Source organism: Oryctolagus cuniculus, chromosome 1 (genome assembly GCF_964237555.1).
Source record: "Oryctolagus cuniculus chromosome 1, mOryCun1.1, whole genome shotgun sequence".
Classification (NCBI taxonomy): domain Eukaryota; kingdom Metazoa; phylum Chordata; class Mammalia; order Lagomorpha; family Leporidae; genus Oryctolagus; species Oryctolagus cuniculus.
The window spans coordinates 8,759,993-8,787,627 of NC_091432.1; the positions used below are offsets into that span (position 1 = coordinate 8,759,993).

The following is a 27,635-nucleotide window of genomic DNA, read 5'->3' on the forward strand; positions in this document are numbered from 1 at the left end:
CCTGAGCCTTTTGTGATGGGAGGAGAGGGGTGGCTTGTGGGGGCTCCCTGCGCTGGGGCAGTGGGATATCTGACGTCACAAAAGCCGGGCCTGGAGCCAGGCAGGCTGGCGTGGGTGGTACGGAGTCAGGGGCCGTGCGGGGCCATGGGCTGCTGCCAAGACAAGGACTTTCCGACCACCGATGAGCAGGCCAAAGAGTTCGAGGGAGCTGGGGAAGGTAGGACCAGGGGCGGTGAGGGCCCGGAGGCTGGGGAAGGCGCTGCCCCGGGGGAGAGCCCCGGAGGTCCGGCCGGGGAGGGTAGAGGTGATTTCAGCGGCCTCGTCCCTGCAGGCGCCCACGGAATCGATTTGGACTCCCCTGGCCACCGGAATCGCAAGTCGAACGAAAGCCTTCTGATCACCGTGCTGTGGCGGCGGCTATCCCTGTTCAGCCGCCGGGGCTCCTCGCGGTCCGGCAAGAGGCAGTCAGAGCAGATCCAGAAGAGGGAGAGTCCCATCCCGGAAGACAAACCTGAGGAAAGCCAGGAAGAGCCGGAGAAGGGGTGACCCCAGCCCTGCTGTCAGTCCGCCGCAGCCCTCAGAGAATAAAATTTCTAACGTGGACCCGCCAGATGACTCGTACCCTCTGCAGCCCGCTCCGTGGGCTGTGGGCTCAGGGGCCCCGGAGGCGGCGGGCTCTTTAAGGCTCCGTCCCGGGGCGGGGCTACGGCGGCGGCCCGGCCAATGGGAGGGGGGAGCCACGCTTGCGTCTGGGCGGGGGGCGTGCCTCCCAGGTCGCCGGGCTCGAAAAGGCGTGGCGCTGCCTTCCCGTCACGGGGGTGGGGTTACGTGTGGGTGACGTGGCGGACCCTAGGTTTCGGTCGGATTTCGGCGGCTTCAGAGCCCGGGGAGGAGGCGGTGACGGTCCGGGAGGCTGTGGCAGTAGCTGCGGCGGCAGGCGGCAGACAGGAGGTAGGATTCGTCCTGAGGGCGTCTGGCCGCCGTGTAGCTCCTGGGCAGCGACTTCACCGGGGTAGCGACGGGCGGGGGAAGGGAGCCGGGAACGAGCGGGCAAGTCCTGCCGGCCCGGCTCCGGGTGAGCGAATACCACGACGTCCAATCAGGAAAGCCTCTGTTGAGAAAGACGTCGGCGTTAGCTAATGAGTGGCGCAGTCCTTCAGGAGGCGGGACTTTGGCAGGGGTGGGACTTCCTGTTTCAAATAAACACCTAGAGGTTCCCTCTCCGCCCACCGAAGTGTGTCCCCCCGCAGGAGGTCCGTCACCGTTTCTTCCCGAAGGGTCAGAGGCAACCACGGCTATGCGGGGGCCCAGTTAGGGGCTGGGGCAGTTGCACAGGCCGGGCTGGAGCCTCAGGGCCTCGGGACCTGGCTCTGGCTCCGCCTCGGGGCCCCCTACCCGCGCTCTGGCCGCCGGAGCCGAGTTGGAAGAGTCTGAGGAGGGTTCGACCCGGGCCCGGAGGAGGTGGGGCCCTTCCCGCTGCGCGCCGGCCCCGGGGTCTGCGGGTGGCCCAGGATTTGCTGGTTGGAGGGGCGTTTGTGGGGAAGGCGTTTGCACTGCTTGGGGAATGACTCTCTCCCCTCCACGACAGAGGTTATGCGTCTCAATGATCCCGCGGAAACGCTACGGGTCTAAGAACACGGATCAGGGCGTCTACCTGGGTCTCTCGAAGACACAGGTCCTGTCCCCTGCAACTGCTGGCAGTAGCAGCAGCGACATCGCCCCTCTGCCCCCCCCAGTGGCCCCGGCCCCCTCCCCTCCCGACACCATGTCCTGCCGGGATCGGACCCAGGAGTTCCTGTCCGCCTGCAAGTCGCTGCAGAGTCGTCAGGTAAGGCCCAGAGTGGGAGCCTCGCCCACATCCGGGCAGGTCTGCTCCCCACCATCAGGGACACGTGGGCTTGGGAAGAAGTTCCCCGGAGGGTCAGATTGATGGAATGCCTAAAGGGCTGCAGGGTTTTTGGATAAGGAATAAACCTAGAAAGAGCCACCCGCTGTGGGGCACGCACCTTGAATTGTGCTTGCAGTGTGGTCCTGCCGTGAGTTTGCTCTGCGACTCTGGGGAAATTAAAATTTTCAGTCTGTAAAACAGAGAGAGACGGTGGGGGAGCAGAAGGAAGTTTTCCGGATGGGCCGTTTTTATCCAAGTCATTTTGGAGTGTTTGTTTAAGAATTAGAGTCCCTAGTTTAAGTCCCCAGATTTTGACACTAAGTGGGACCTGAGTAAGTATTTTAAAATATTTTTATTGTTCAGCTCTTGTTGACGAACTTCTCTTCTCTATGGTCTCCAAGAGCTTTCGGGTTCTCCTCTTTGATGCCGATGTGAGGGATCTTTCTTTAGTGCCGCAGGTGGTTGGTTAAAATCCTTTACAGCCTTTATGTTATCTAGTTTTGGCAGCAACTATCAGAGGTGAGTGGATTGTCTTCATCTTCAGGGAGAGGAAACAGATGTAGAAGAGTTTAACTTGCGCTAATTCTGCTAATTAGTGGTAGAGTCCAGACTTGAGCTTAAGCCTGCCCGTCTTCAGATCTGGCTTCTGAACACTATTGCTGATAAATCTAGGCCAGCAGAACTGGAGAGAGCTTGGGGGGAGCACGAGAGAGAGCTTGGGGGGAGCCCGAGAAACGTTGAAAGCTGGAAGTGGGGAGGAGGAAAGTGAAGTTTTCACCTCCGGACATTGCTTTTCAGAATGGAATCCAGACAAATAAGCCGGCCCTGCGTGCTGTCCGACAGCGCAGTGAATTCACCCTCATGGCCAAGTGAGTTGAGAGCAGCTTTGTGGCAGGGTGATACAGTGTCTGGAAGGAAGCTTGCTTTTGGTGACTTGGCTGTAAGGGCTGGGATTGGCTGTGCTAAGAGCTAGTGTGAGAATAAGCCCTCTCCCTCCCCCTTCCATGGTGTTCTCACTGTTGGTCATTTGCAGGCGCATCGGGAAAGACCTCAGCAACACATTTGCCAAGCTGGAGAAGCTGACAATCCGTAAGTATTCATGGGATCTTTTACTGGTTGTGGGATGAACCAAAGAGGGCAGAGGAGCCAGCCCCCTGAGCCTTGCCTTTGTTCTCACCCACCGTGGCTTCTTGTTTATCTCTGTAGTGGCAAAGCGCAAGTCCCTCTTTGATGATAAAGCAGTGGAAATTGAGGAGCTAACATACATCATCAAACAGGTGAGCTGCTAGGTAACTATCTGGAGAACCCAGCATTCTGTTCATCACTGCCATCGTTTTCCACTTGCCAGAGCAAGCTTCTAGAGCCAGCCCTAAACACCCTTCTCCAGTAAGTCAGTGGACACATCTGTTGACACAAACAGGAAGCGAGTCTTGCATTCTCAACAACAAGAGGAGAAGTATTCCAGCTGCATAAACCCATACTTAAAATGAGTAGGAGGCAAGTGGTACTGAAAAAAGCTTACGAAAGGCTGGCGCCATGGCTCACTAGGCTAATCCTCCGCCTTGCGGCGCCGGCACACCGGGTTCTAGTCCCAGTCGGGGTGCCGGATTCTGTCCCGGTTGCCCCTCTTCCAGGCCAGCTCTCTGCTGTGGCCAGGGAGTGCAGTGGAGGATGGCCCAAGTACTTGGGCCCTGCACCCCATGGGAGACCAGGATAAGTGCCTGGCTCCTGCCATCGGATCAGCGCGGTGCGCCAGCCGCGGCAGCCATTGGAGGGTGAACCAACAGCAAAGGAAGACCTTTCTCTCTGTCTCTCTCTCTCACTGTCCACTCTGCCTGTCAAAAAAAAAAAAAAAAAAAAAAAAAGCTTACGAAAAGCTGACTGAGACAAGGGACACTGGGAAATATTTGATAGCGAAATCTGCGCTAGATTCAAGGCTTGTGAGGAGGCCGTGGAAGGACATTAAGTTGATGTCATTGCTCACATGTCAGCTGCTCAGGGAACCTTCCCCTACTGTAGTCTTTAATATACCGTCACCCAGATTTCTCCACCGTGCTCTGTTTTCTTTTTCCATAGCATTTGCACTTTCTAATACTCTCCATAATTAACCTACTGTTTGTGTTTCTTCCTACTTAACTCTTTTGCCCCCATCCCCTGAAAGAAAGAAAAAAAAAGTACTACAAGAGCAGAGATTTTTTTTTCCTGATTTTTCAGAGATGTTTTCTAAATGCCTATTACAGTGTGTCACAATTTTTTTTAAAACATTTATTTATTTATTTGAAAGGCAGAGTTACAGAGGCAGAGAGCAAGAGATCTTCCATCTGCTGGTTCACTCCTCAAATGGCCACAATGGCTGGAGCTGAGCCAATCTGGAGCCAGGAGCCATAAGCTTTTTCTGGGTCTCCAACATGGGTGCAGGGGCGCAAGGACTTGGGCCATCCTCTACTGCTTTCCCAGGCCATCAGCAGAGAGCTGAATTGGAAGTGGGGCAGCTGGAACTCAAACTGGCACCCATGTGGGATGCCGGCACTGTAGGCAGTGGATTTACCCGCTACACCACAGGGCCGGCCCCAGTGTGTCACACTTTTAGACACTCACTATTTGTTGATTGAATGAGTGGATTGGCAGAAGACTGGAAAGGTGGACTGGTGGCTAGTTATATTACTTTGCTAAGGAATGTGGAATCATCCTGAAAGTTGTGAGCTGGAAATAGATTCTGACCTGGAGCATGAGTGGAACAGAAAGGCTGCTATGGTTGCCTGGTACAGAGATGATCGTGGATGAGTGTTTGGCGCAGTGGTTAAGATAGCACTTGGTACTCCTGCATCCCATCTGTGTGTGCCTGGGTTTAATGCCTGCTTCCAGCTTTTGATTCCAGCTTCCTGCTTGTGTTCACCCAGGGAGGCAGCCTAGTGATGTATTCAAGTAGCTGAGTCCCTGGGACCCATGTAGGAGACCCAGTTGGAGTTCCCAGGTCCCAGCTTTGACCTGGCCAAGCCCTGGTTACAGGCATTTGGGAATGAACCAGTGGATGGGAAATCTGAGTGTGTCTGTCTGTCTGTTTGCCTTCTCTCTGCTGTGCTGGTGGAAAAGAGCTCCATTAACTATTGGGATGATACTGCTTAGGCACTTAGGAACCAGCTCACTTGAGTTTGAACCCAGGTCTGCCACTCACGTTGTGACCTTGGTTAAGCTCCTAACTGCTCTTTGCTTCAGTCCCCTTACCAATAAAGGGGGGTAGTACTTAGAGAATTCTTTTGAGGACTCATTTATTTATTAATTGATAGCCGACATTACTGAGTGACTTTGTCGGGGGCGGTATTAATTTAGATGGGGAGATCTAGGTTGGTGTGGCTCAGAGTGATATTTGAGAACCGAATGGTGAGGAAAAGCCAGTCATCCATAGATCTGCTGGGAGTACATTCCAGAAAGTGGGAATGTAATCCAGAATGTGGGACTAGCAAAAGGAGTGTTCCTGAAATGCAGGCAGATTTGATGTCTTGATGAGCACGGAAGAGGCCAGTGTAGCTCCAGCACAGCAGGTAGGAGGTGACTGGGAGGGAGCACGTCAAAGGGCAGTGGCCGGACCAGAGAGGGCCTGTTCTAAGCCAGCCGAGGAATCTGGGTTTCATTAGTTAGTGGTAAGTTACTGGGAGATTTCTTAAGCATCCTGATTTTTGGTTTAAAAGATCACTCTGAGCCGGCGCCGCAGCTCACTAGGCTAATCCTCCACCTTGCGGCGCCAGCACACCAGGTTCTAGTCCCGGTCGGGGTGCCGGATTCTGTCCCGGTTGCCCCTCTTCCAGGCCAGCTCTCTGCTGTGGCCAGGGAGTGCAGTGGAGGATGGCCCAGGTGCTTGGGCCCTGCACCCCATGGGAGACCAGGATAAGTACCTGGCTCCTGCCATCGGATCAGCGCGGTGTGCCAGCCGCAGCGCTCCGGCCGCGGCGGCCATTGGAGGGTGAACCAACGGCAAAGGAAGACCTTTCTCTCTGTCTCTCTCTCTCACTGTCCACTCTGCCTGTCAAAAAATAAAAAAAAAGATCACTCTGGTTGCTGTGTTGGAATGGATTGAATGAAGGCAGGCTGGGAAGATGGCCGTCTAGGCTCCTAAAGGATTGTTTTTGAAAAGAGAGCTTGGGCTAGAGTGGGTTTATTTATTTTTTTTTTTAATTTTTTAAAAAAGATTTATTTTATTTGAAAGAGTTACACAGAGAGAAGGAGAAGCAGAGAGAGGGGTCTTCCATCCGCTGGTTCACTCCCCAATTGGCTGCAGTAGCTCAATGGGAATGAGTCTAGGGTTCTCAAGAGAATGACTAGCGTTGGCATACTAAATGGAAAAACACGAAAATAATTACCTAGTCTAGTTTTTTTTTTTTATTCTAGCCAATTTCTTGTACTATTTTTTTTTATTATTTTATTTATTTGAAAGGGAGAGTTACAGAGAGAGAAGAGAGGGCTTCCATCTGCTTGTTCACTCCCCAAATGGCCACAACAGCCAGGGCTGGGCCAGGTCGAAGCCAGGAGCTTCCTTGGGGTCTCCCATGTAGGTACAGGGGCCCAAGCACTTGGGCCATCTTCCTTACTTTCCCAGGCAAGAGCAGAGAGCTGGATCAGAAGTGGGACTTGAACCAGTGCCGATATGGGATGCTGGCACTGCAGGCGGCAGGCAGCCTTACCTGCTAACTACAGCGTCGGCCCTGCCTCTGGTCTTTTTCCTTTTTCCTAAGTACTGTTCAAGTAATTCGTTGGTCAGCTTGCTGAAAGATTTTGGCCTTTGAAAGTATTCTGTGACCATGAATATGGCCTCAGAGGGAAGAATAGAGCAGTAAGGTATGAAGTGGTAAACAAGTCACACATTACTTTACATCTTTCTGGCTTTTGTCTGCAAATACAAGAGCTAGGAAAATCTAAGCAGGCCCTTCTGGTCTGACTGTGATAGTCTGACTCTTGCTAGTATCTTGTACCCTGCCAGAGACCATGGGGGGAGACATCGACTGAGGACTCCTTGGTTAATGCTCTGTTTTTCTGTGGGCTCCTTTGCCAGGACATCAATAGCCTCAACAAACAAATCGCTCAGCTTCAGGATTTCGTGAGGGCCAAGGGCAGCCAGAGTGGCCGGCACCTGCAGACCCACTCCAACACCATTGTGGTCTCCTTGCAGGTGGGACCCGGGCAGGAAGGGAGGGTGTGGGGAAGGTGTCATCTTCCTAGGCTGATCCACTCTCCTTTTCTTGTAGTCAAAACTGGCCTCCATGTCCAATGACTTCAAATCAGTTTTAGAAGTGAGGACAGAGGTGAGAGTAATCTGTGTAGCAGGGGCGGGAATGTGGGGCTGGGGGCCCAAGAGAGAAATGGGAAGGGGACAAGTGTTCCAGGGGGTCGTGCAGCCTACAGGAGAGATCTCTAACAGGCCTGCTTTCCAGAGGCCTCTTGACCTTTGCCTTTCTTCCCCAACCCCAGAACCTGAAGCAGCAGAGGAGCCGGCGGGAACAGTTCTCCCGGGCACCCGTGTCAGCCCTACCCCTTGCCCCCAACCACCTAGGTAAGTCACAGGCAGTATGGAAGCTCTGAGGGGTGGGGTTCGGTTCCTCCTGCGTGTGTGACTGCATCCTCTGCCGGCTGGGATCAGGTAGGAGAATGAGGGGCATGGATATTGCCAGGCTTTGACTCTTGGACATCAAACTTGATTGCTTGTGAGGATTCATGACGCGTGCTTACATCTCCCACATGCTCAGTTTTGGGGCAGACAGAATCAGATGCAGCAGAATGACAGTGTTTGTGTATGCTTGTTTCTCATTCTCATTTAATTTTCACAACCACACTTTGAGAAAGCACCTGTCATTTTCCCCACTTAACAGGTGAGGAAAACTGAGGCTCAGAGGGTTAAATCACCTGCCCAGGGTCACAAGGCTAGTAAGTGCCAGAGCTGGGATTCAAATCCAGAACATTCGGACTTTGAACCTGCTTTTAACCGCTGAGATGTGTCCTGTCTTCTTTCTTCCCGCAGGGGGTGGTCCTGTGGTTTTGGGGGCAGAGTCCCGTGCCTCCAGGGACGTGACCATTGACATGGTGGACTCTAGGACCAGCCAGCAGCTGCAGCTCATTGATGAGCAGGTACCCAGGCTTTGCGCTGAGGAGGATCAGGTCCTCTGTGGTGCCCAGGAGAGTGTTTGGAGTGTGCCTTGGTCTGAATGGCAAGCTGGGAGGGTCCTGAAGACCGAGGCCCTACCCTGAAGATGCTCAGTGCTCACGCGCTCTCTCCCTCTCCTGAAGGATTCCTACATCCAGAGTCGAGCAGACACCATGCAGAACATTGAGTCTACAATTGTTGAGCTGGGCTCCATCTTTCAGCAGTTGGCACACATGGTTAAGGAACAGGAGGAAACCATTCAGAGGTGAGACGTTCTCTCTCTCACCCCAAACAGAAGAGCCTTCGTTTCCCTGTGGATCTGTGGCTCCGAGTGCCCTCTGATAGAGTACCGTGACCTTTTCCACTCACTCAACAAGTACTTATTGAGCACTTCTTCTGTGTCAGGTGCAGTTCTAGGTGCTGAAGGTAACAGAGGAGAATAGAACAGTAAGGTGTCTATTGCACAAGTCGGCATTATAGTTTGTGTATGGAATATGATCAGACAGCTGGGGACAACCATTAAAAATAAGCAACTAGGCGTGGGCAGTTGGCATAACAGCTAGGATACTATGTGAGATGCCCACATCCCACTTTATAGTGCCTGGGTTCAAGTCTGGCTCCACTGCTTATTCCAGCTTCTTGCTAACGTGCACTCCGGGAGATAGTAGGTGAGGGCTCAGTTAATTGGGTCCCTGCCACCCAGATAGGAGACCAAGATTGATTTTGTAGCTCTTGGCTTCAGCCTGACCCAGACACAGCCATTTCAGGCATTTGAGAAGTGAATCAGCAGGTAGGAGATTTCTGTCTGCCTTCCAAATAAAAATTAAAGAAAAAGGGGCTGGCGCCCTGGCTCATTTGGCTAATCCTCTGCCTGCGGTGCTGGCATCCCATATGGGTACCGAGTTCTAGTCCCGGCTGCTCCTCTTCCAGTCCAGCTCTCTGCTGTGGCCCGGGAAGGCAGTGGAGGATGGCCCAAGTGCTTGAGCCCTGCACCTGCATGGGAGACCAGGAGGAAGCACCTGGCTCCTGGCTTTGGATCAGCGCAGTGCGCTGGCCATGGTAGCCATTTGGGGAGTGAACCAATGGAAGGAAGACCTTTCTCTCTCTTTCTCTCACTGTCTGTGACCTACCTGTCAAAATAATAAAAAATTTAGAAATTGACAAGAACAGTTTTAAGGTAATTATAGAGGCTATACAGAGAATTGAAGAAGGATGATGTGTCAAGAAAGTAACTGAGGGGCCGGAATTGTGGCATAACAGGTTAACCCATCGCCTGCAATGCCAGCATCCCATATGGTCTCCACTTCAAGTCTCAGCTGCTCCACTTCCAATCTAGCTTCCTGCTAATGCACCTGGGAAAGCAGCAGAAGATTGCTAAAGTACCTGGCCCCCTGTACCCAAGCGGGAGACCTGGTTGAAGCTCCTGGTTCCTGACTTCAGCCTGGCCCAGCCCTGGCTGTTGGCAGCTGTTAGGGGTGTGAAACAGCGGATGGAAGATTCTCTCCCTCCCCCTCCCCCTCCTCCTCTCCCTCCCTTCCTCCCTCTACCTTTCTCCCTCCCTCCCCCTCTCCCACTCTGTAACTCTGCCTTTCAAACATTTTTTTTTGGACAGGCAGAGTGGACAGTGAGAGAGAGAGACAGAGAGAAAGGTCTTCCTTTTGCCGTTGGTTCACCCTCCAATGGCCGCCGCGGCCGGTGTGCTGCGGCCAGCGCAGCGCGTTGATCCAATGGCAGGAGCCAGGTGCTTCTCCTGGTCTCCCATGGGGTGCAGGGCCCAAGGACCTGGGCCATCCTCCACTGCACCTCCGGGCCACAGCAGAGAGCTGGCCTGGAAGAGGGGCAACCGGGACAGAATCTGGCGCCCCGACCGGGACTAGAACCTGGTGTGCCAGCGCTGCAAGGCGGAGGATTAGCCTATTGAGCCACGGTGCAGGCCTAACTCTGCCTTTCAAATAAATAAAGTAAATATTAAAGAAAAAGAAAGTAATAGAGTAGGTATATCAGACTGCATAGGAGGGAAAGCTCTGAAGAAGACATGACTTTTTTTTTGAGAATGACAGAGCTAGAAAGAGCTAGAAAGAGTGAGCCCTTGTCCACTGGTTCCCCAAATGCCTGCAACAGCCAGGACTGGGCCAGTCTGAGGCTGGGAGCTGGGAACTCCATCTGGCTGGGACCCAGCAGTCTGATAAAGGATGTGGGTGTCCCCACTGGTGTCGTAACCGCCGTGCCAAATGCTCCTGTCTTGTCCTACTTTTATGTTCTGTCATTTATCACTTTTAAACATATTGGGCCATTTACTTATTTGTTTATTTATTCATTTATTATTTGACAGACAGTGAGAGAGACACAAAGAGAAAGGTCTTCCTTCCATTCATTCACCCCCCCATATGGCCACTACGGCCGGAGCTACACCAATCCGAAGCCAGGAGCCAGGTGCTTCCTCCTGGTCTCCCATGGGGTGCAGGGCCCAAGCACTTGGGCCATCCTCCACTGCACTCCCTGGCCACAGCAGAGAGCTGGACTGGAAGAGGGGCAACCAGGACTAGAACCTGGCACCCATATAGGATGCCTGCGCCGCAGGTGGAGGATTAACCAAGTGAGCCACGGCTCTGGCCTGCTTGTTTATTTTTCATTATGTAATCTCACTACGAGGATGTAAGTTCCACAAGGGCAAGGAGCTTTGTCTATTTTTTTAAAAAAGAAAATGTTTTGTTTTACTTTTTTTATTTTTTTGACCAGGCAGAGTGGACAGTGAGAGAGAGAGACAGAGAGAAAGGTCTTCCTTTGCCGTTGGTTCACCCTCCAATGGCCGCCGTGCTGATCCGATGGCAGGAGCCAGGAGCCAGGTGCTTCTCCTGGTCTCCCATGGGGTGCAGGGCCCAAGCACCTGGGCCATCCTCCACTGCACTCCCTGGCAACAGCAGAGAGCTGGCCTGGAAGAGGGGCAACCGGGACAGAATCTGGCGCCCCGACCGGGACTAGAACCCGGTGTGCTGGCGCCGCAAGGCGGAGGATTAGCCTAGTGAGCCACGGCGCCGGCCTTGTTTTACTTTTTAAAAAAATTTTATTTATTTGAAAGGCAGAGTTATAGAGGGGCAGAGACGGGGAGGAGAGATCTTTTTTTTTTTTTTTGACAGGCAGAGTGGACAGTGAGAGAGACAGAGAGAAAGGTCTTCCTAGGCCGGCGCCGCAGCTCACTAGGCTAATCCTCCGCCTTGCGGCGCCGGCACACCAGGTTCTAGTCCCGGTCGGGTCACCGGATTCTGTCCCGGTTGCCCCTCTTCCAGGCCAGCTCTCTGCTGTGGCCCGGGAGTGCAGTGGAGGATGGCCCAAGTACTTGGGCCCTGCACCCGCATGGGAGACCAGGAAAAGCACCTGGCTCCTGCCTTCGGATCAGCGCGGTGCACCGGCTGCAGCACACCGGCCGCGGCGGCCATTGGAGGGTGAACCAATGGCAAAGGAAGACCTTTCTCTCTCTCTCTGTCTCTCACTGTCCACTCTGCCTGTCAAAAATAAATAAATAAATAAATAAAAAAAGAAAGGTCTTCCTTTGCCGTTGGTTCACCTTCCAATGGCCGCCACGGCCAGCGTGCTGCCGCCGGCACACCGTGCTGATCTGATGGCAGGAGCCAGGTGCTTTTCCTGGTCTCCATGGGGTGCAGGGCCCAAGCACTTGGGCCATCCTCCACTGCACTCCCTGGCCACAGCAGAGAGCTGGCCTGGAAGAGGGGCAACCGGGACAGAATCCGGCGCCCCGACCGGGACTAGAACCCGGTGTGCCGGGGCCGCTAGGCGGAGGATTAGCCTAGTGAGCCGCAGCACCGGCTGAGAAGATCTTTTATTCACTGGTTCACTCCCCTAACCAGCCACTTGGATGTGGCATGCAGACATTGTAACTGTTAGGCTGTAGCCTGCTCCAATTTTCTTTTTAAATGGGATGGTAATATAGACCCTATTAAGAAGATGACATATTCAGGGCCAATGTAGTGTGACCGTGGGTTAAGTTGCAGTCTGTGACACCAGCATTCCATACGGATACTAGTTCCAGCCCCAGCTGTTCCACTTATGATCCAGTTCCTTGGGAAAGCAGCAGCAGATTGCCCAAGTGCTTGGGCCCCTGCCACCTACATAGCCAGATGAATTTCCTGGCTCCTGGCTTCGACCTTGCCCAGCCCTAGCCAGTGAGGCCATTTGGGGAGTGAACCAGCAGGTGGAAGACCTCTCTCTCCTGTCTCCACTTTTTTTCTGTCGCTCTTTCAAATAAGTAATAAATAGATCTTAAAAAAATACATATAGATACAGAAATAAATAACTTGGGAAAAGGTGAGGAAGTTAGCCCTTTAGATACCAGGCAACAAGCACTCTTTTTTAAGATTTTGTTGCGTCTTTAATGAAAGAACTCTTGTAAAGGCCTTCAGTCAGGCATGCGTCTGATTAAAGAACAGCAGCTGGGAACAAGCGGGAGAAGCAGCACAGTGAGGGGAGGAGGGGTCAGTCCTTACAGTTTTCTAAGACCATCATGAGACTTTGGTTTTACTCTGAGGGACATGGGAGCTGCTGAAGATTTTTTTTTTTTTTTTTTTTTTTTTGGACAGGCAGAGTGGACAGTGAGAGAGAGAAACAGAGAGAAAGGTCTTGCTTTTGCCGTTGGTTCACCCTCCAATGGCCACCGCGGCCAGCGCTGCCGCCGGTGCACCGCGCTAATCCGAAGCCAGGAGCCAGGTACTTATCCTGGTCTCCCATGGGGTGCAGGGCCCAAGCACTCGGGCCATCCTCCACTGCACTCCCTGGCCACAGCAGAGAGCTGGCCTGGAAGAGGGGCAACCAGGACAGAATCCAGCACCCCGACCGGGACTAGAACCCGGTGTGCCGGCGCCGCAAGGCAGAGGATTAGCCTAGTGAGCTGCGGCGCCAGCCACTGGGCGTGTTGAAGAATTTTGATGGGAGGTTATATAATCTGACCTGCTTTAACAAGGATCACGTTTTTTTTCTTTGACAACATTGTTGGGGGATAGTGTACAAGCAGGGAGAGGACTGCAGAGCACAGGCCTTTGCAGTAATACAGTCAAGATGTAATGGTGGCTGAGACCAGGGTGGTACCAGTGGAATTGTTGAGTACAGGATTCTCAGTATGGGTGTTTTTTAGATTTATTTATTTATTTTTATTTAGTATTTATTTTTTAGATTTATTTATTTATTTGAGAGGCAGAGCTACAGATAGAGAGAGAGAAAGGCAGAGAAAGAGGCTCATGTGCTGGCTCACTTCCCAGATGACTGCAACAGCTGGAGCTGTGCTAATCCAAAGCCAGGAGCCAGGAGCATCCTCTGGGTCTCCCGTGTGGGTGCAGGGGCCCAAGTACCTGAGCTATCATCCACTGCTTTGCCAGGCCATCAGCAGGGAGCTAGATCAAAAGTGGAGCAGCCAGGACTTGAACCAGTGTCCATATGGGATGATGGCACTGCAGGCGGAAGCTTAACCCACTACGCCATAGTGCCAGCCACATCTTGTTTCTATCTTAAAAACACATTGCGAGGGACTGGTGCTGTGGCGTCATAGGTTAAGCTTCTGCCTGCAGCGCCAGCATCCTATATGGGCACCGGTTCAACTCCTGGCTGTTCCACTTCCAATCCAGCTCTCTGCTGAAGCCTGGGAAAACAGTGGAAGATGGCACAGGTACTTGTGCCTCTGCACCCACGTGGGAGATCCTGAAGAAGCTCCTGGCTCCTGGCTTCGGATTGGCACAGCTGTGACCATTGCAGCCATTTGGGGAGTGAGCCAGCACATGAAAGGCCCCTTTCTCTGCCTCTCCCTCTCTATCTGTAGCTCTGCCTCTCAAATAAATAAATAAATCCAAAAAAAAAAAAAAAAAAAAAAAAGAAAGAAAGAAAGAAAAAGATAGAAACAGAATCAACAGCTCGGCCGGCACCACGGCTCACTAGGCTAATCCTCCGCCTTGTGGCGCTAGCACACCAGGTTCTAGTCCCGGTCGGGGCGCCAGATTCTGTCCCGGTTGCCCCTCTTCCAGGCCAGCTCTCTGCTGTGGCCAGGGAGTGCAGTGGAGGATGGCCCAAGTGCTTGTGCCCTGCACCCCATGGGAGACAGGAGAAGCACCTGGCTCCTGGCTTCAGATCAGCGCGGTGCGCCGGCTGCAGCGCACCAGCCGCGGCAGCCATTGGAGGGTGAACCAATGGCAAAGGAAGACCTTTCTGTCTCTCTCTCTCACTGTCCACTCTGCCTGTCAAAAAAAAAAAAAAAAAAAAAAAAGAATCAACAGCTTGATAAGCTAAATATAAATTATAAAAAAAAAGAGGTTTTATATAGGAGCAAATGAAAGGGTAGGCTAGATGGCATCAAATATTTAAAGGGGAAATAATTTTATTTGATGTTAGACACATCCAAGAGGTAGAGAGTTGTCTGTGAGACATTTAAGTGGAGATGTTTGTAGGTAAATCAATAGATGGTGTTTAGGAGACAGGCCTGAGACAAAGATAACAATATAAGCATAACTGGGCTTTGCAGCTGGATAAAGGAGCATGTATGTGTATAAAGATGAAAATCCCTGCATCCCACGCCATTTCCCAACTCACATCTCAGTCACGGGAGGAAACTGAAAAGGAGCGAGAGTTGATGAGGGAGGAAGAAAAGTGAATGCAGTGTGCTAGGAAGCAAGGGAAGAAAATACATCAAGGGAAGAGTGAGCGGCCTGGGCAGGTTTTGCTGCTTTGTCAAGTGCAATGCAAGCTGAGAGGCAGGCATTTGGCACAGTGGTTAAAGTCACCGCTTGGGACACCTGCATCCCATATCTGAGCGCCTGGTTCCAGTCCTGGCTCCCCTGCTTCTGATCTAACTTCCTGTGGTATGCATCAGCACAAAACTGGAATCAAAAACAGGCCTGGGGCCGGCGCCGCGGCTCACTAGGCTAATCCTCCGCCTAGCGGCGCCGGCACACCGGGTTCTAGTCCCGGTCGGGGCGCCGGATTCTGTCCCGGTTGCCCCTCTTCCAGGCCAGCCCTCTGCTGTGGCCAGGGAGTGCAGTGGAGGATGGCCCAGGTGCTTGGGCCCTGCACCCCATGGGAGACCAGGAGAAGCACCTGGCTCCTGGCTCCTGCCATCGGATCAGCGCGGTGCGCCGGCCGCAGCGCGCCGGCCGCGGCGGCCATTGGAGGGTGAACCAACGGCAAAGGAAGACCTTTCTCTCTGTCTCTCTCTCTCACTGTCCACTCTGCCTGTCAAAAAAAAAAAAAAAAAAAAAAAAAAAAAAAAACAGGCCTGGGACTCAAGCCCAAGTACTCTGATGTGGGATAAGGGTGTCCCAAATGGTATGTTAACTGCTGTGTGAAACCCCACCCCTTCTCTTTTCTTTAATGTACACGTTTATGCAGTACTATAGCTTACTATGCATTAATCAACTTCTCCCCATGCCTCCTTCCTCCCTTCCCTCCCAGCCTCTGGTAATCACCATTATACTTTTGACTTCTATGAGATCACCTTTTCTGAACTCTACATATAAGAGCAGACGCTGAGTTAGAAACAGCTTTGACTTGATCCCAGGTACTCCAGCATGGGATATAGGTGTCCCAAGCAGAAGCTTAACCTGTGCCACAATGCCCACCCATTCACCTTTTAAAAAATTGCTTATTTGTTTGACAGGCAGAGTGAGAGACAGATCTTCCGCTTGCTGGTTATTTCCCAAGTGTCCACAACAGCCGTGATTAGGCCAGGCTGAAGCCAGGACCCAGGAACTCCAGCTGGATTTTCCCTTGTTGGTGGCAGTAACCCAAGTACTTGCACCATTTTCTGCTGTCTCCTAGGCACATTAGCAGGAAGCTGGATTTGGAAGCATGGAGTAGCCAGCAAACCAGTTACTCTGATACAGGAAATGGGTGTCTCAAACAGCACTTAACCTGCTATGCCATAGTGCCTGCCCTGTCCACAAACTGAATCCTTATATATGTATACATATGTATTTACACATATATGATATGACATAATCAATCTGCTGTTAAGCCCACTTGGTGGATTTTTATTTCAGATATTGTATTTTTCAGTTGTAAAACTACTATTTGGGGCCAGGATCCCATATCAGAGTGCTGGTTCAAGTCCTGGCTGCTCCTCTTCTGATCCAGCTCCCTGATAATATACCTGGGAAAGCAGCAGATGATGGCCCAAGTTGGGGCCCTGGCCACTCTCATGGGAGACCTGGATGGAGCTCCTGAATCCTGGCCTTTGTCTGGCCCAGCCCTGGCAGCTGCAGCCATTTGGAGAATGAACCAGTGAATGGAAGATTTCTTTCTCTCTGCCTCCTTCTCACTCTGTCACTCTATCAGATAAATAAATAAATGTTAAAATGAATAAATAATTGTTTGGGGCCAATGTTGTGCAGTGAGCTAAGTTGCCATCTGCAAAGCTGGCATGCCATTCAGAAAAAAATTACCATTTGGTTCTTATTAATAGTTAATGTTTCCCTTTTGAGAAATACTGTATTTTTATTCATTACAGGGATATTTTCCTTCAATTATAGAAACTGCTTAAGACCCTTGTCTGCTAATCCATATCTAAATTATCCTAGGGTTGTTCCCATTCTTTATCTCATATTAGTGTGGATCACAATTTTCTTGATAATCTATGTATTAGTCAGCTTTTCATGACTTTAAACCTGAGAGGAACAGCGTTAAAGGGAAGAAAGTTTATTTTCAGCTCAGAGTTGTAGGTTTGCAGTCCCAGGTCAGGCAGTCCTGTTAATCTGGCATCCAATAGAGGCTGGCAGTGGCACGTGTAGAGGGATGATCACGTGGCATGCCAGGAGGCAGAGACACACAGGAAACAGATCAGCTTCTATAACCAACCCTGTAGGGAAACTATCTTTTTTTTTTTTTTTTAAGAATTTATTTATTTGAAAGGCATTATATGTATGTATGTATGTGTGTATGTAGATATATGAGAGAGACATCTTCCATCCACTGCTTCACTTCCCAAATGGCTGCAATGGCCAGAGCTGGACCAATCTGAAGCCAGGAGCCAGGAGCTTCTTCCAGCTCTCCCATGTGGATACAGGGGCCCAAGTACTTGGGCCATCTTCCACTGCTTTTCCAGACTTATTAGCAAGGGAGCTGGATTGGAACAGCCAGGATTCAAACCAGTGCCCATAATAGCTATTCCACAGTTCTGGCCCCAAGAACTTCCTTTCAAAGGCAAGCTCCTAAAGACCTCCTAGTAGGCCTGCCACCCAGTTTTCCAAACCATAGCAGTTTACTAGTTTGAGGTTGTCTCACGTGTTGTAAGTGGTGAATTACAGAGATTCTGGATTCTGTTGTGTTTGCCCAGAGAATATTGACGTCTTTTGTCTTGGCAGACAATGAAATTGGCAGAACTGAGGTAGTTTTTTATAGTTTGGGGTTTATAGTTGTTACTTATGGAATTAGGGGTCTAATGGGAGATACTCAACCATCACTAGAAGCAGAACCTTGAATGAGGTCATCAGATGCAGCAGTGTAGATGTTGGTGACTTTGAGTCAGGTTCAATGGAGGAATGAGAGCAAAAGTTTGAATGGAGTGGGGTTTAAGAGAGAATAAGGAGGCCGGTGCTGCGGCTCACTTGGCTAATCCTCCGCCTGCGGCACCGGCACCCCAGGTTCTAGTCCCAGTTGGGATGCCGGATTCTGTCCCAGTTGCCCCTCTTCCAGTCCAGCTCTCTGCTGTGGCCCAGGAGTGCAGTGGAGGATGGCCCAAGTGCTTGGGCCCTGCACCCGTATGGGAGACCAGGAGGAAGCATCTGGCTCCTGGCTTCGGATCAGCTCAGCATGCCGGCCGTAGCGGCCATTTGGGGGATGAACCAACAGAAAAAGGAAGACATTTCTCTCTCTCTGTCTCTCTCTCACTGTCTAACTCTGTCTGTCAAAAAAAAAAAAAAAGAGAGAGAATAAGGGGGCCAGTGCTGTGGCGCAGCAGGTAAGGCCACTGCCTGCAGTGCTGGCATCACTTATGGACACCAGTTCAAGTCCCAGCTGCTCCACTTCTGATCCAGCTCTCTGCCATGGCCTGGGAAAGCAGTGGAAGATGGCTCAAGTCCTTGGGCACCTGCATCCATGTCAGAGACCCAGAAGAAGCTCCTTGCTTCATATCAGCGCAGCTCCGGCTGTTGTGGCCATTTGGGGAGTGAACCAGCAGATGGAAGACCTCTCTCTTTCTCTGACTCTCCTTCTTTCTCTGTGTAACTCTGACTTTCATATAAATAAATAAATCTTTAATGAAAAAAAAAAAAAAAGAATGCCGGAGAGCATCTGGAGTAAGAATAGACAACACATTTGAGGAATTTTGCTTCAAAATGGAGCGATGGCTGAGAGAAATAAGTCAGTCAGAATTTTCTGGTTTAGTTTTTTATTACAAAAGTTTTTAAATCTACCAGGAAGTTGAAGGAGCAATGATAAGCCCTCATATCTGCCATCAGATCCTATAGATGTTAATATTTGGCCAGACTTGCTTTATCTTTTTTATTTCTGAACTATCATTTCTTTTTTTTTTTTTTTTTTAAGATTTATTTATTTATTTGAAAGTCAGAGTTACACAGGCAGGAGAGGGAGAGAGAGAAAGAGAAGTGGAGCAGCCAGGACTCGAACCAGAGCCCATATGAGATGCCGGCACTGCAGGTGGTGGCTTTACCTGCTACACCAGAGCACTGGCCCCACTGAACCATTTCAAAGTAGATTCATCCCTAAATACTTTTTATTTTTATTTATTTATTTATTTATAAAGATTTATTTATTTACTTGAAAGGCATTGTTACAGTGAGGCAGAGGCAGAGAGAGAGAAGTCATCCATCCATTGGTTCACTCCCCAAATGGCCACAATTACCAGAGCTGGGCCGATCAGGAGCCAGGAGTATCTTCTGGATCGCCCATGTAGGGGCAGGGGCCCAAGGACTTGGACCATCTTCCACTGCTTTTCCAGGCCATGGCAGAGAGCTGGATCAGAAGTGGAATACCTGGGACTTGAATACCTCTGCCAGACATGTGGGAGAGCTGGATGGAGTTCCATGCTCCTGGCCTTGGTTGTTGTGGCCATTTGGGGAGTGAACCAGTGAATGGACTACCTCTCTTCTATCTCTTCTCTGCCTGACGCTCTTTCAAATAAAGTGCATAAGCACTTAAGCCATCTTGAACTGCTTTCCCAGACACATTAGCAGGAAGTGGATCAGAAGTGGAGCATCAGAGACACAAACCCAGACTCAGAGGTGGGAGACTGGTGGCAGCTTGCAAGTGGCAGCTTAACCTGGTACACCACAATGCTGGCCCTTTTTTTCTTTTTCTTTGAACATCATTATAAACTTAAAGTCATTTATTTTTTGTATTATAAACAGGGTATGGGGCCATCGCCATGGCTCACTTGGTTAATCCTCCGCCTGCAGTGCTGGCATCCCGTACGGGCACTGGGTTCTAGTCCCCGTTGCTCCTCTTCCACTCCAGGTCTCTGCTGTGGCCCAAGTGCTTGGGCACCTGCACCTGGCTCCTGGCTTCAGATAGGCACAGTGCCGGCCGTAGTGGCTATTTGGGGAGTGAACCAATGGAAGGAAAACCTTTCTCTCTCTCTCTCTCTCTCTCTCATTCTCTCACTCTCACTCTCACTGTCTGTAACTCTACCTGTCAAATAATAAAAAAACAGGGTAATCATTACTTTCATTGTGTAAATTGTTCCAAATTTGTCTAGTGAGAGCTCAGTGGTAATCTATTTGTTTTAGAGACTGAGAGAAAATAAAAATATGTTTATATAAAAGTTGGTGATCTAGAAATCAGAGGGGAAAATCCTTGAGATGAATTCCTTGAGAAGGTGAGCAGTGGGATCCAGTACATCAGGCAAGGGCTTGGCTGTGAGAGGAGCTGATAGGTGAGGAGGGCAGAGCATGTCATACAGGTGCCAAAGGTGGTAGATGAGGGAGTGGACTGTCAGGTCTCTTCAGACTGCTTCAGTCTTCTCAGTTCATTAAGAAGAAAGGCCAGGGACCCATGCTGTGGATCAGCAGTTAAGCCATTGCACCGGTTTGCTCCTGGATGCCCCACTTTCGATCCACCTCTCTGCTAATGTGTCTGGGAAATTAGTGGAAGATGTCCCAAGAGCTTGGGCTTCTCTCATCCCTGTGGGAAACCCAGATGGAGTTCCAGGCTCCTGGCTTTGGCAAATGAACAGCAAATGGAAGATCTCTCTTTCTCTGCCTCTCCCGCGCTCTGTCTGCCTTAAGTCTGTTTAAAAAAAAAAGAAGAAGAAGAAGAAGAAAGGCCACTGGTGGAGAGGATGGGGCAAAGGAGGTGTGGGAGGCTTGAGGAATGCACGGGTGGACACACTGCCTGTGGACTTACTCAAGCCTGCAGGCCAAGTCCGGGCCAGATTTTTCTTAATTCAATACAGCACCTGGCAGAGCACTTGTACCCTTGGTTGTTGATCATGTGAAACGTGTTGAACACCTGCATTTGTAGACAGCAGGTTTTTCAGCACCAGTTCTCTAAGCAGCTTTAATTAGGCAAAGTGAAGAAAACATGGGAACTCTGATGGAGTAGATGTGAGTGGAGTAGGCTTCCCGGAAGCTTTGTTGTTTACAAGCACCACAGAATGTTCTGATGAGCATCCAAGTTTGGAAACCACAGATCAAAAGGGTATTTACTCAGTTAATATATGTTGAGCACTAGCCATTTTTAAGGTACTGTGAGTACAGCTATCTTGACCCTTCAGTCGGAACGGGCTGATTCTTAATCTAGTTTGGTTGAGACCTAGTGAACCTCTTGCCAAGTTAGGCCATAAATGCTTCAGCTCCTTTGGCTAAGATGTATTTGGAACATTACAATATTGTTAAGAATTCAGTGAAACAGAATTTAAAAAGATAGTTGGGTTCCATCCCCAATGCCTATGTTTTAAGAAGTTAATTATAGCATATATGCACCCTTACATTCTAGTCTTCCTTGAGTAAAATTGACTTTCACCATCAGTGTTCTTCAGTTCATTGGTTTAGCAAACACTTGCTGCTGTGAGCCAGTACATGCAAGCTGGGACTGGGAATAGGAAGCTACAAGAGCATTCTGGTCTTTATGGATCTCACTGTCTAGTAGGAGAGACATAAATTGATAATTATAGTTCACTATGATACGGGGAAGAAGAGAAAGGGGTGAGAGAACTGAGAGTGAATACCTCTTCTAGAAGGAGTTAAAGTACTTTCCCAGAAGTGACACTGGGATAAGAGTTGCACCAAAAAGGGGAAAGGAAAGGCCATTCCATAAGGGAGAAGAGGGAGACACACCAAAAAACTTTAAAAAGAGCTTGGCAGAGTGAGGAATGCAGAGTTATTCTCTATGGCTGGGGGAGTGTGGTGCATGAAGCTGCAGAGGCAGGGCAGATCCTGTGTGCCACAGCAAGAAGTTTGCTCTTGGGAAGAGAACACAAGAGGAAGCAGATCGATACTGGATAAGGAGAATGCGGTTTCTTCCTGGCACACTGAATGTGTTCGTCATCTTTTTGTTACAACCGTGAAATACAGAAAGGTTTATTTTAGCTCACAGTTCTGGAGGTCCACTGTCCACAATCAGGTGGCCCTTTTGGTTGGGCAGTTGGTGAAGGCATTCTGCTGGCAGAGTCTTAGGGTGTCACAGCGCATCACATAGCAAGAGAGCACATACCTGTGTCTCTGTGGTCCCTCATAAAGCCACCAGGTTATAATCACGAGCTCTACCACAACGCTCTAATCTAATCACTTCCCAAGGGCTCCACCTTGAAACCATAATTGGATTAGGTCTCTACCCTTTTAGTGCCATTATCATAAGACAGTGGGGAGGAATTTCCCCCCAGTTTTTTTTTTTTTTTTTTTTTTTTTCCTGTTTTTAAAGGTTTATTTTTTATTTCCTTGAAAGGCAGAGTGACAGGGAGGAAGAGATGGAGAGATCTTTCATTGGTGGTTCACTCCCCAAATGGCCACAATGGCTGGAGCTGGGCCAGAAGCCAAGAGCCTGAAACTCCATCAGGCTCCCACATGGCTGGCAGGGACTCAAGCACTTGGGCCATCATCTGCATTCCGAGGCACATTAGCAGGGAGCCGGATCAGAAGTGGAGCAGCTGGGGCTGAACTGGCACTCATGTGAGAAGTAAAGATGTCTAGGAATTGGATCAGGGGATTGGATTAATTGGATCAGTGCCAGCAGGTGCAGTTGAAAGAAGCAACTTTGCAAAAGCATGAAAGGAAATAATAAAGTAGAGGAAATTGGTGGGCAACAGTATAGAAATTGAAGTTTTGAAAGGATGGTCTTTTAAAAATATTTATTTATTTGAAAGTGTTACAGAGAGATCTTCTATCCCCTGGTTGACTCCCCAAATGGCTACAATGGCTGGAGCTGGGCTGATCTGAAGCCAGGAGCTTCTTCTGGGTCTGCCAGAAGAAGACTGGGTGCAGGGGCCCAAGCACTTGGGTTATCTTCTGTTGCTTTCCCAGGCACATTATCAGGGAGCTGGATCAGAAGTGGAGCAGCTGGGTCTCAAACCATCATTCATATGGGATGCCGGCACTGAAGGTGGTGGCTTTACCCGCCCCAAGGAAGAATTTTTCTCCTTAACAGTACTTACTTCATTTGTCAAGCAGAGACAGAGATCAGTGTTGGTTCACTCTCCAGATGCCTAACCGAGCCAAAACTAGAAACTGGGAACTCCATCCAAGTCTCCCATGTGAGTGACAGGGACTCAACTACTTGAGCCATTATAGGAAATGAATTAGGAGCACAGCTGGAACTTGAACCCAGGCACTCTGTTATGGGGCCCGTGCAACATGAGGCATCTTAAGCAAGTGACATCTTAACTGTTACACCGAATGCCATCCCTGAGGTTATCCTTTTAATGATGATACCAGTTTGATAACTTGTTTAGGGTGGTGAGTGTCAGAATAAGTGCTGAGAAGTGATGCTTTGAGTCGATGTGATTGTCCAGCTCCCCACTACCTGGTGATCCGTGCCTGAGTCGTTTGTTAGTTGTACGCTACAACATACAAGAAATGGTTCTGTCATGCTGGCGCTGTGGTGTAGTAGGTTAAGCATCTTCCTGCAGTGCCGGTATCCCATGTTTTTTAAAAAATGGGGGCCAGAGACCAGCACTGTGGTATAGTGGGTAAAGCCACCACCTGCAATGCCGGCATTCCATATGGGTTCCAGTTGGACTCCCAGCTGCTCCCTTCCAATCCAGCTCCCTGCTGATGGCCTGGGAAAGCAGTGGAGGATGGCCCAAGTGCTTGGGGCCCTGCACCCGCACGCAAAACACAGAGGAAGCTCCTGGCTCCTGGCTTCGGATCAGCACAGCTCTGGCTGTCGTGGCCATTTGGGGAGTGAACTAGCAGATGGAAAGCCTCTTTCTCTGTGTCTCCCTCTCTCTCTAACTCTGCCTCTCAAGTAAATAAATAAATCTTTAAAAAAAGAAATGGTCTGTCATCTCTTCTCCCTGTATTAGCTGGGATTTTTCTGTAAAGGAGCTTTCTCCCCCTCTAAGTTATCACTGTAGAATCATAAATTTCTTTGTTTTTATTACATGTACTATATCCCATCATTAGTCTTTATGCTGATCGGGTTTCCTAAATCTGGCCAAATAGAGCCACATCATGTCTGTTTCTGTGTCCTCTTCACATGACCGTATTACTCTTTTTTTTTTTTTTTTTTTTTTTTAAGATTTATTTATTTGAAAGGAAGAGTTACAGAGAAGCAGAGGCAGAGAGAGAGAGAAGTCTTCTATCTGCTGGTTCACTCCCCAAATGGCCGCAATGGCCAGAGTTGGGCCGATGATCCAAAGCCAGGAGCCAAGAGCTTCTTCTGGGTCTCCCATGTGGGTGCAGAGACCCAAGGACTTGGGCCATCTTCTACTGTTATCCCAGGCACATTAACAGAGCGCTGGATCAGAAGTGGAGCAGGGGCTGGCACTGTGGCATAGCGGGTAAGCCGCCGCTTGCAGTGCCAGCATCCCATATGGGCGCCAGTTCTAGTCCCAGCTCTTCCACTTCTGATCCAGCTCTCTGCTATGGCCTGGGAAAGCAGTAGAAGATGGCTCAAGTCCTTGGGCCCCTGTACCCACATGGGACCCAGAGGAAGCTCCTGGCTCCTGGCTTTGGTTCGGCGCAGCTCTGGCTGTTGTAGCCAATTGAGGAGTGAACCAGCAGATGAAAGATCTCTCTCTGCCTCTCCTTCTCTCTGTGTGTCACTCTTTGAAATAAATAAATAAATCTTCTTTTTAAATTTTGTAGATTATTTATTTATTTATTTATTTATTCAACAGGTAGAGTTACAGAAAGAGAGAGACAGAGAGAAAGGTCTTCCTTCCATTGGTTCACCCCCAAAATGGCCGCCACGGCCGGTGCTGCACCACTGCCCTCCTGGGCCACAGCAGAGAGCTGGACTGGAAGAAGAACAACCGGGACTAGAGCCCGGAGCCCATATGGGATGCCGGTGCCGCAGGCGGAAGATTAGTCAAGTGAACCACGGCGCCGGGCCCAAAAAAATAAATCTTGAAAAAAAAAGTGGAGCAGCTGGGTCCCGAACTGGTGCCCATATGGGATGCCAGCACTGCAGATGGCAGCTTTATCCTCTACAACACAGTGCCAGCCCCACCCTATTACTCTTAACCATAAAGTTTTGGGGAAACAAACTCAGAAAACTAAAATCTCAAATCTAATCATGACCAAGAAATCTTTCTAGTTCTTGGGCTCATGTTGTAAGTCCAGCAGCCACCTGTTTTACGTCTCTCCTTTTCATACTCCCCTTCTCATCCTCTCATCATTTCTTCACCTCTCATGTCATTTCATGTCCTTTCTGTGCAGACTCACTCCAGCTTCTTACCACTTGATTGCTTATAACCTCCTCCCTCTCTCTCTCCCCCGCCGTAGGCATTCTTCTGCCCTCCTCCATTTGAAAATGTCCCCTCTCTGTTTTCTTCAGTACTCTTCCCATGCTGTTATTTTCTGCCCTATTCATTTCCATATTCTAAGTCTCCTGTTACTTCTCATGAATACTGCATTTATTCCCAATTTTTTTACCACCAGAGTTACCATCTATTAGTTTTCATTCATGGATTCTTTTCTGAAATCTTATCATGCAAGATTGTATTTATTGTTTGTCCATCATTGTTAAGAAAACCATTCCTAATTGCCAATATGAGCTTTACTTATATTAGATGACAGGTGCACCCACAGTGAGAAGTGTAATTATAGCTAAAACCTAGGAGACCTGGTATTTAGTTAGCCTGTAAGAGTGAATCACAATTCAGGCTCCTGTATTGGAGACACTGAAATGTGCTTCGCACAGTCCTCATGACCGGATTCCCAAGACTTTGGGTTTGCTGCCATCAGCCTGCCTTTTCTTATCATTTTCCTCCTGGATTGTCAGGCTTCACCATCTTTCCATACTCAGAGCTTGTAAAGGTCTCTATTCCTAGAGACTTCCTTTGCAAAGACCAAGGTTTGTAATTGGATTTTAGGATTACATGCAGGTTCACCAGAGAAAGTTTTCATTTCTTTGGTATCATTTTAAGAGAAGGTCCTGGGCTGGCGCTGTGGGTGAAGCCATGTTCTACAGCACTGACATCCCATATGAGCAAGTCCCAGCTGCTCCATTTCCAATCCAGCGCCTTGCTTATGTGCCTGGGAAAGTATCAGAGGATGGACCAAGTCCTTAGGCCCCTGCACCAACGTGGAGAGACCCAGAAGAAGCTCCTGGCTCCCGGCTTCAGCCTGGCCCAGCCCTGGTAGTTGCGGCCATTTGGGGAGTGAAACAGCAGATGGAAGACATCTCTCTTAATCTCTCCTTCTCTTTGTAACTCTGCCTTTCAAATAAATAAACCTTAAAAAAGAGAGAGACAGTTCCTTCCTTTGAGGACTTTTCTATAGTCTGGAGAGACAAGTTTTGCTTGTGTAGGGCTTTTCTTATCCCCTGTCTTCCTATTGAGTTTTTCTTCCTCTTTCCCTCAGACCGAGGATTTCCTGGCTGTAACAATCTCTGAACTCCATCCCCCACCACACACACACACTTATTAGAAATGTAATACATGTTCATTAGATAGAAATCAGTGAATACTGTCAAGCAAAATATAATAGCTAACTATTGGCTATTATACTTAGGGGCTTTTGTTTTTTAAAGATTTTATATTATTTATTTATTTGAAAAGCAGAGTGACAGAGAGAGACACAGATCTTCCATCACCTGTTTCACTTCCCAAGTGGCTACAACGGCCAGGCCAAGGTCAGGAGCTAGGAACTCCTTCCACGTCTACCATGTGGATGACAGGGGCCCAAGGACTTGGGCCATCCTCTGCTGCCTTCCCAGGTGCATTAGTAGGAAGCTAGATCAGAAGCTGAGCAGCTGGGCCTCAATCCTGCACTCCAGTAGGAGATGCTATAGCTTAACCTACTGCACCACAATGCCGGCCCCTTTGGGGCCCTTCCGGTTTAAGGCTTTTATATGTTAACTCACTGTTAGCCTGAGAGGAGGTAGGGTTTGTGAGACGAGGAAAGCAAGACTTGAGGTTAAGTGACTTAGGAGTCCTGAGCTATCAAGTGGCAGAGCTGATTTTCAAACGGAAACCAAGTCTTGTTTATATGACCCTTCAGAGTTTCTTCTGTACACAAAAATGGGATCAAATTCTGTGTGTACACTTTTTACTTCTGCATACTGTGACCATCTTACCATTGTCAATAAATAGACTTTGACAGCATTCTTTTTTAATCCAGTGTCCTTCTGTTTCCTCTTCTCCCGGCCCTGTCCCCAGGATCGACGAGAACGTGCTAGGAGCCCAGCTGGATGTTGAGGCCGCCCATTCAGAGATCCTCAAGTACTTCCAGTCAGTCACCTCCAACCGGTGGCTCATGGTCAAAATCTTCCTCATCCTCATTATCTTCTTCATCATCTTTGTGGTCTTCCTTGCCTGAACCCTCTCCACTCTGAGGCACTTGTGGGGGTTTGGGGGACCCTACTGGGAGGGCAGGTGGCCAGTGCTGCCACTGAGCCTGTGCAGGGTGCTGGGGAGAAAGGCCTTATTTCCCTGGAACTGCTAAGAATGGCCACTGCCCATGATCTCCCCACCCCTTGCCTCTGGCCACTCTGTCCTCCCCTTACTACCCTCAGGCCCTTGAAACACACGGTTCTGGATTTGGACTCTGCTGTGAAGTGGCTGGAAAGGAGCGGAGGCCAGCTGAGGGCTCGTGGGGGTGTCTCCACTAGGAGGTTTTATAAACCCTCCCCAGCATCTCCCAGTGGGAACTGTGGCAGCGGGGAAAATGATGCCCTTCCGCAACTTCCTGAGAGTGAGGAAAGGAAGCCAGACTGTCCCAGGGACCAACTTTCCTGTCTGGGCTAGAACTTGAGCTTCTTCCTCTGCACCATGGGAGACAGGGGGCCCTGAGCCCTTCAGCTGCCTGCACAACCCCTGACAGCAGCTGCTGGTGACTCTCAATCCGCCAAATATGCTGCAGCCGGTTTTCTCCCAATTACAGCAAGACTGTCAGCCTCACTCGCCATGTCGTCATTTCTGGGTGGGAGCTTCAAAGGGCGTGGGCAGCAAGTGGAGTGAGCGCACCGCGGAGCACCAGCACCGGAAGGATTGGGCTGTTGGCTCCG

At 49.9% G+C, this 27,635-nt stretch overlaps 2 protein-coding genes across 7 annotated transcripts; both read left to right on the forward strand.

Moving 5' to 3' along the window:
• Window positions 1-46: 46 nt before the first annotated feature.
• Window positions 47-608, forward strand: TEX54 (testis expressed 54). Its single transcript, XM_051833194.2, has 2 exons — window positions 47-217; window positions 332-608. The coding sequence occupies exons 1-2, from the start codon at window positions 145-147 to the stop codon at window positions 544-546; spliced, it is 288 nt and encodes a 95-aa protein (XP_051689154.2). The 5' UTR covers window positions 47-144; the 3' UTR covers window positions 547-608.
• Window positions 609-719: 111 nt separating this feature from the next.
• Window positions 720-27,528, forward strand: STX5 (syntaxin 5). Of its 6 annotated transcripts, none has more exons than XM_017350546.3 (11): window positions 720-951; window positions 1,589-1,828; window positions 2,687-2,757; window positions 2,922-2,977; window positions 3,095-3,165; window positions 6,936-7,052; window positions 7,129-7,185; window positions 7,352-7,433; window positions 7,899-8,005; window positions 8,165-8,286; window positions 16,071-16,378. In XM_017350546.3, the coding sequence occupies exons 1-11, from the start codon at window positions 724-726 to the stop codon at window positions 16,141-16,143; spliced, it is 1,224 nt and encodes a 407-aa protein (XP_017206035.2). In that variant the 5' UTR covers window positions 720-723; the 3' UTR covers window positions 16,144-16,378. The 6 variants fall into 6 exon arrangements, with proteins under 6 accessions (XP_017206035.2, XP_069925607.1, XP_051689151.2 ...); XM_070069506.1 differs by having other exon boundaries at window positions 726-951; window positions 16,055-16,378; XM_051833191.2 differs by lacking the exon at window positions 16,071-16,378 and adding an exon at window positions 24,304-24,545 and having other exon boundaries at window positions 728-951.
• Window positions 27,529-27,635: the final 107 nt, after the last annotated feature.

What these genes read in the sequence shown, in the direction of transcription:
- TEX54 (XM_051833194.2), top strand. Translation starts at nt 145, where the DNA reads ATGGGCTGCTGCCAAGACAAGGACTTTCCGACCACCGATGAGCAGGCC. An exon ending in GTTCGAGGGAGCTGGGGAAG is followed by an intron (nt 218 to 331) that starts GTAGGACCAGGG and finishes TCGTCCCTGCAG; the next exon opens with GCGCCCACGGAATCGATTTG.
- STX5 (XM_017350546.3), top strand. Translation starts at nt 724, where the DNA reads ATGGGAGGGGGGAGCCACGCTTGCGTCTGGGCGGGGGGCGTGCCTCCC. An exon ending in TAACATACATCATCAAACAG is followed by an intron (nt 3,166 to 6,935) that starts GTGAGCTGCTAG and finishes CTCCTTTGCCAG; the next exon opens with GACATCAATAGCCTCAACAA. An exon ending in CCATTGTGGTCTCCTTGCAG is followed by an intron (nt 7,053 to 7,128) that starts GTGGGACCCGGG and finishes CTTTTCTTGTAG; the next exon opens with TCAAAACTGGCCTCCATGTC.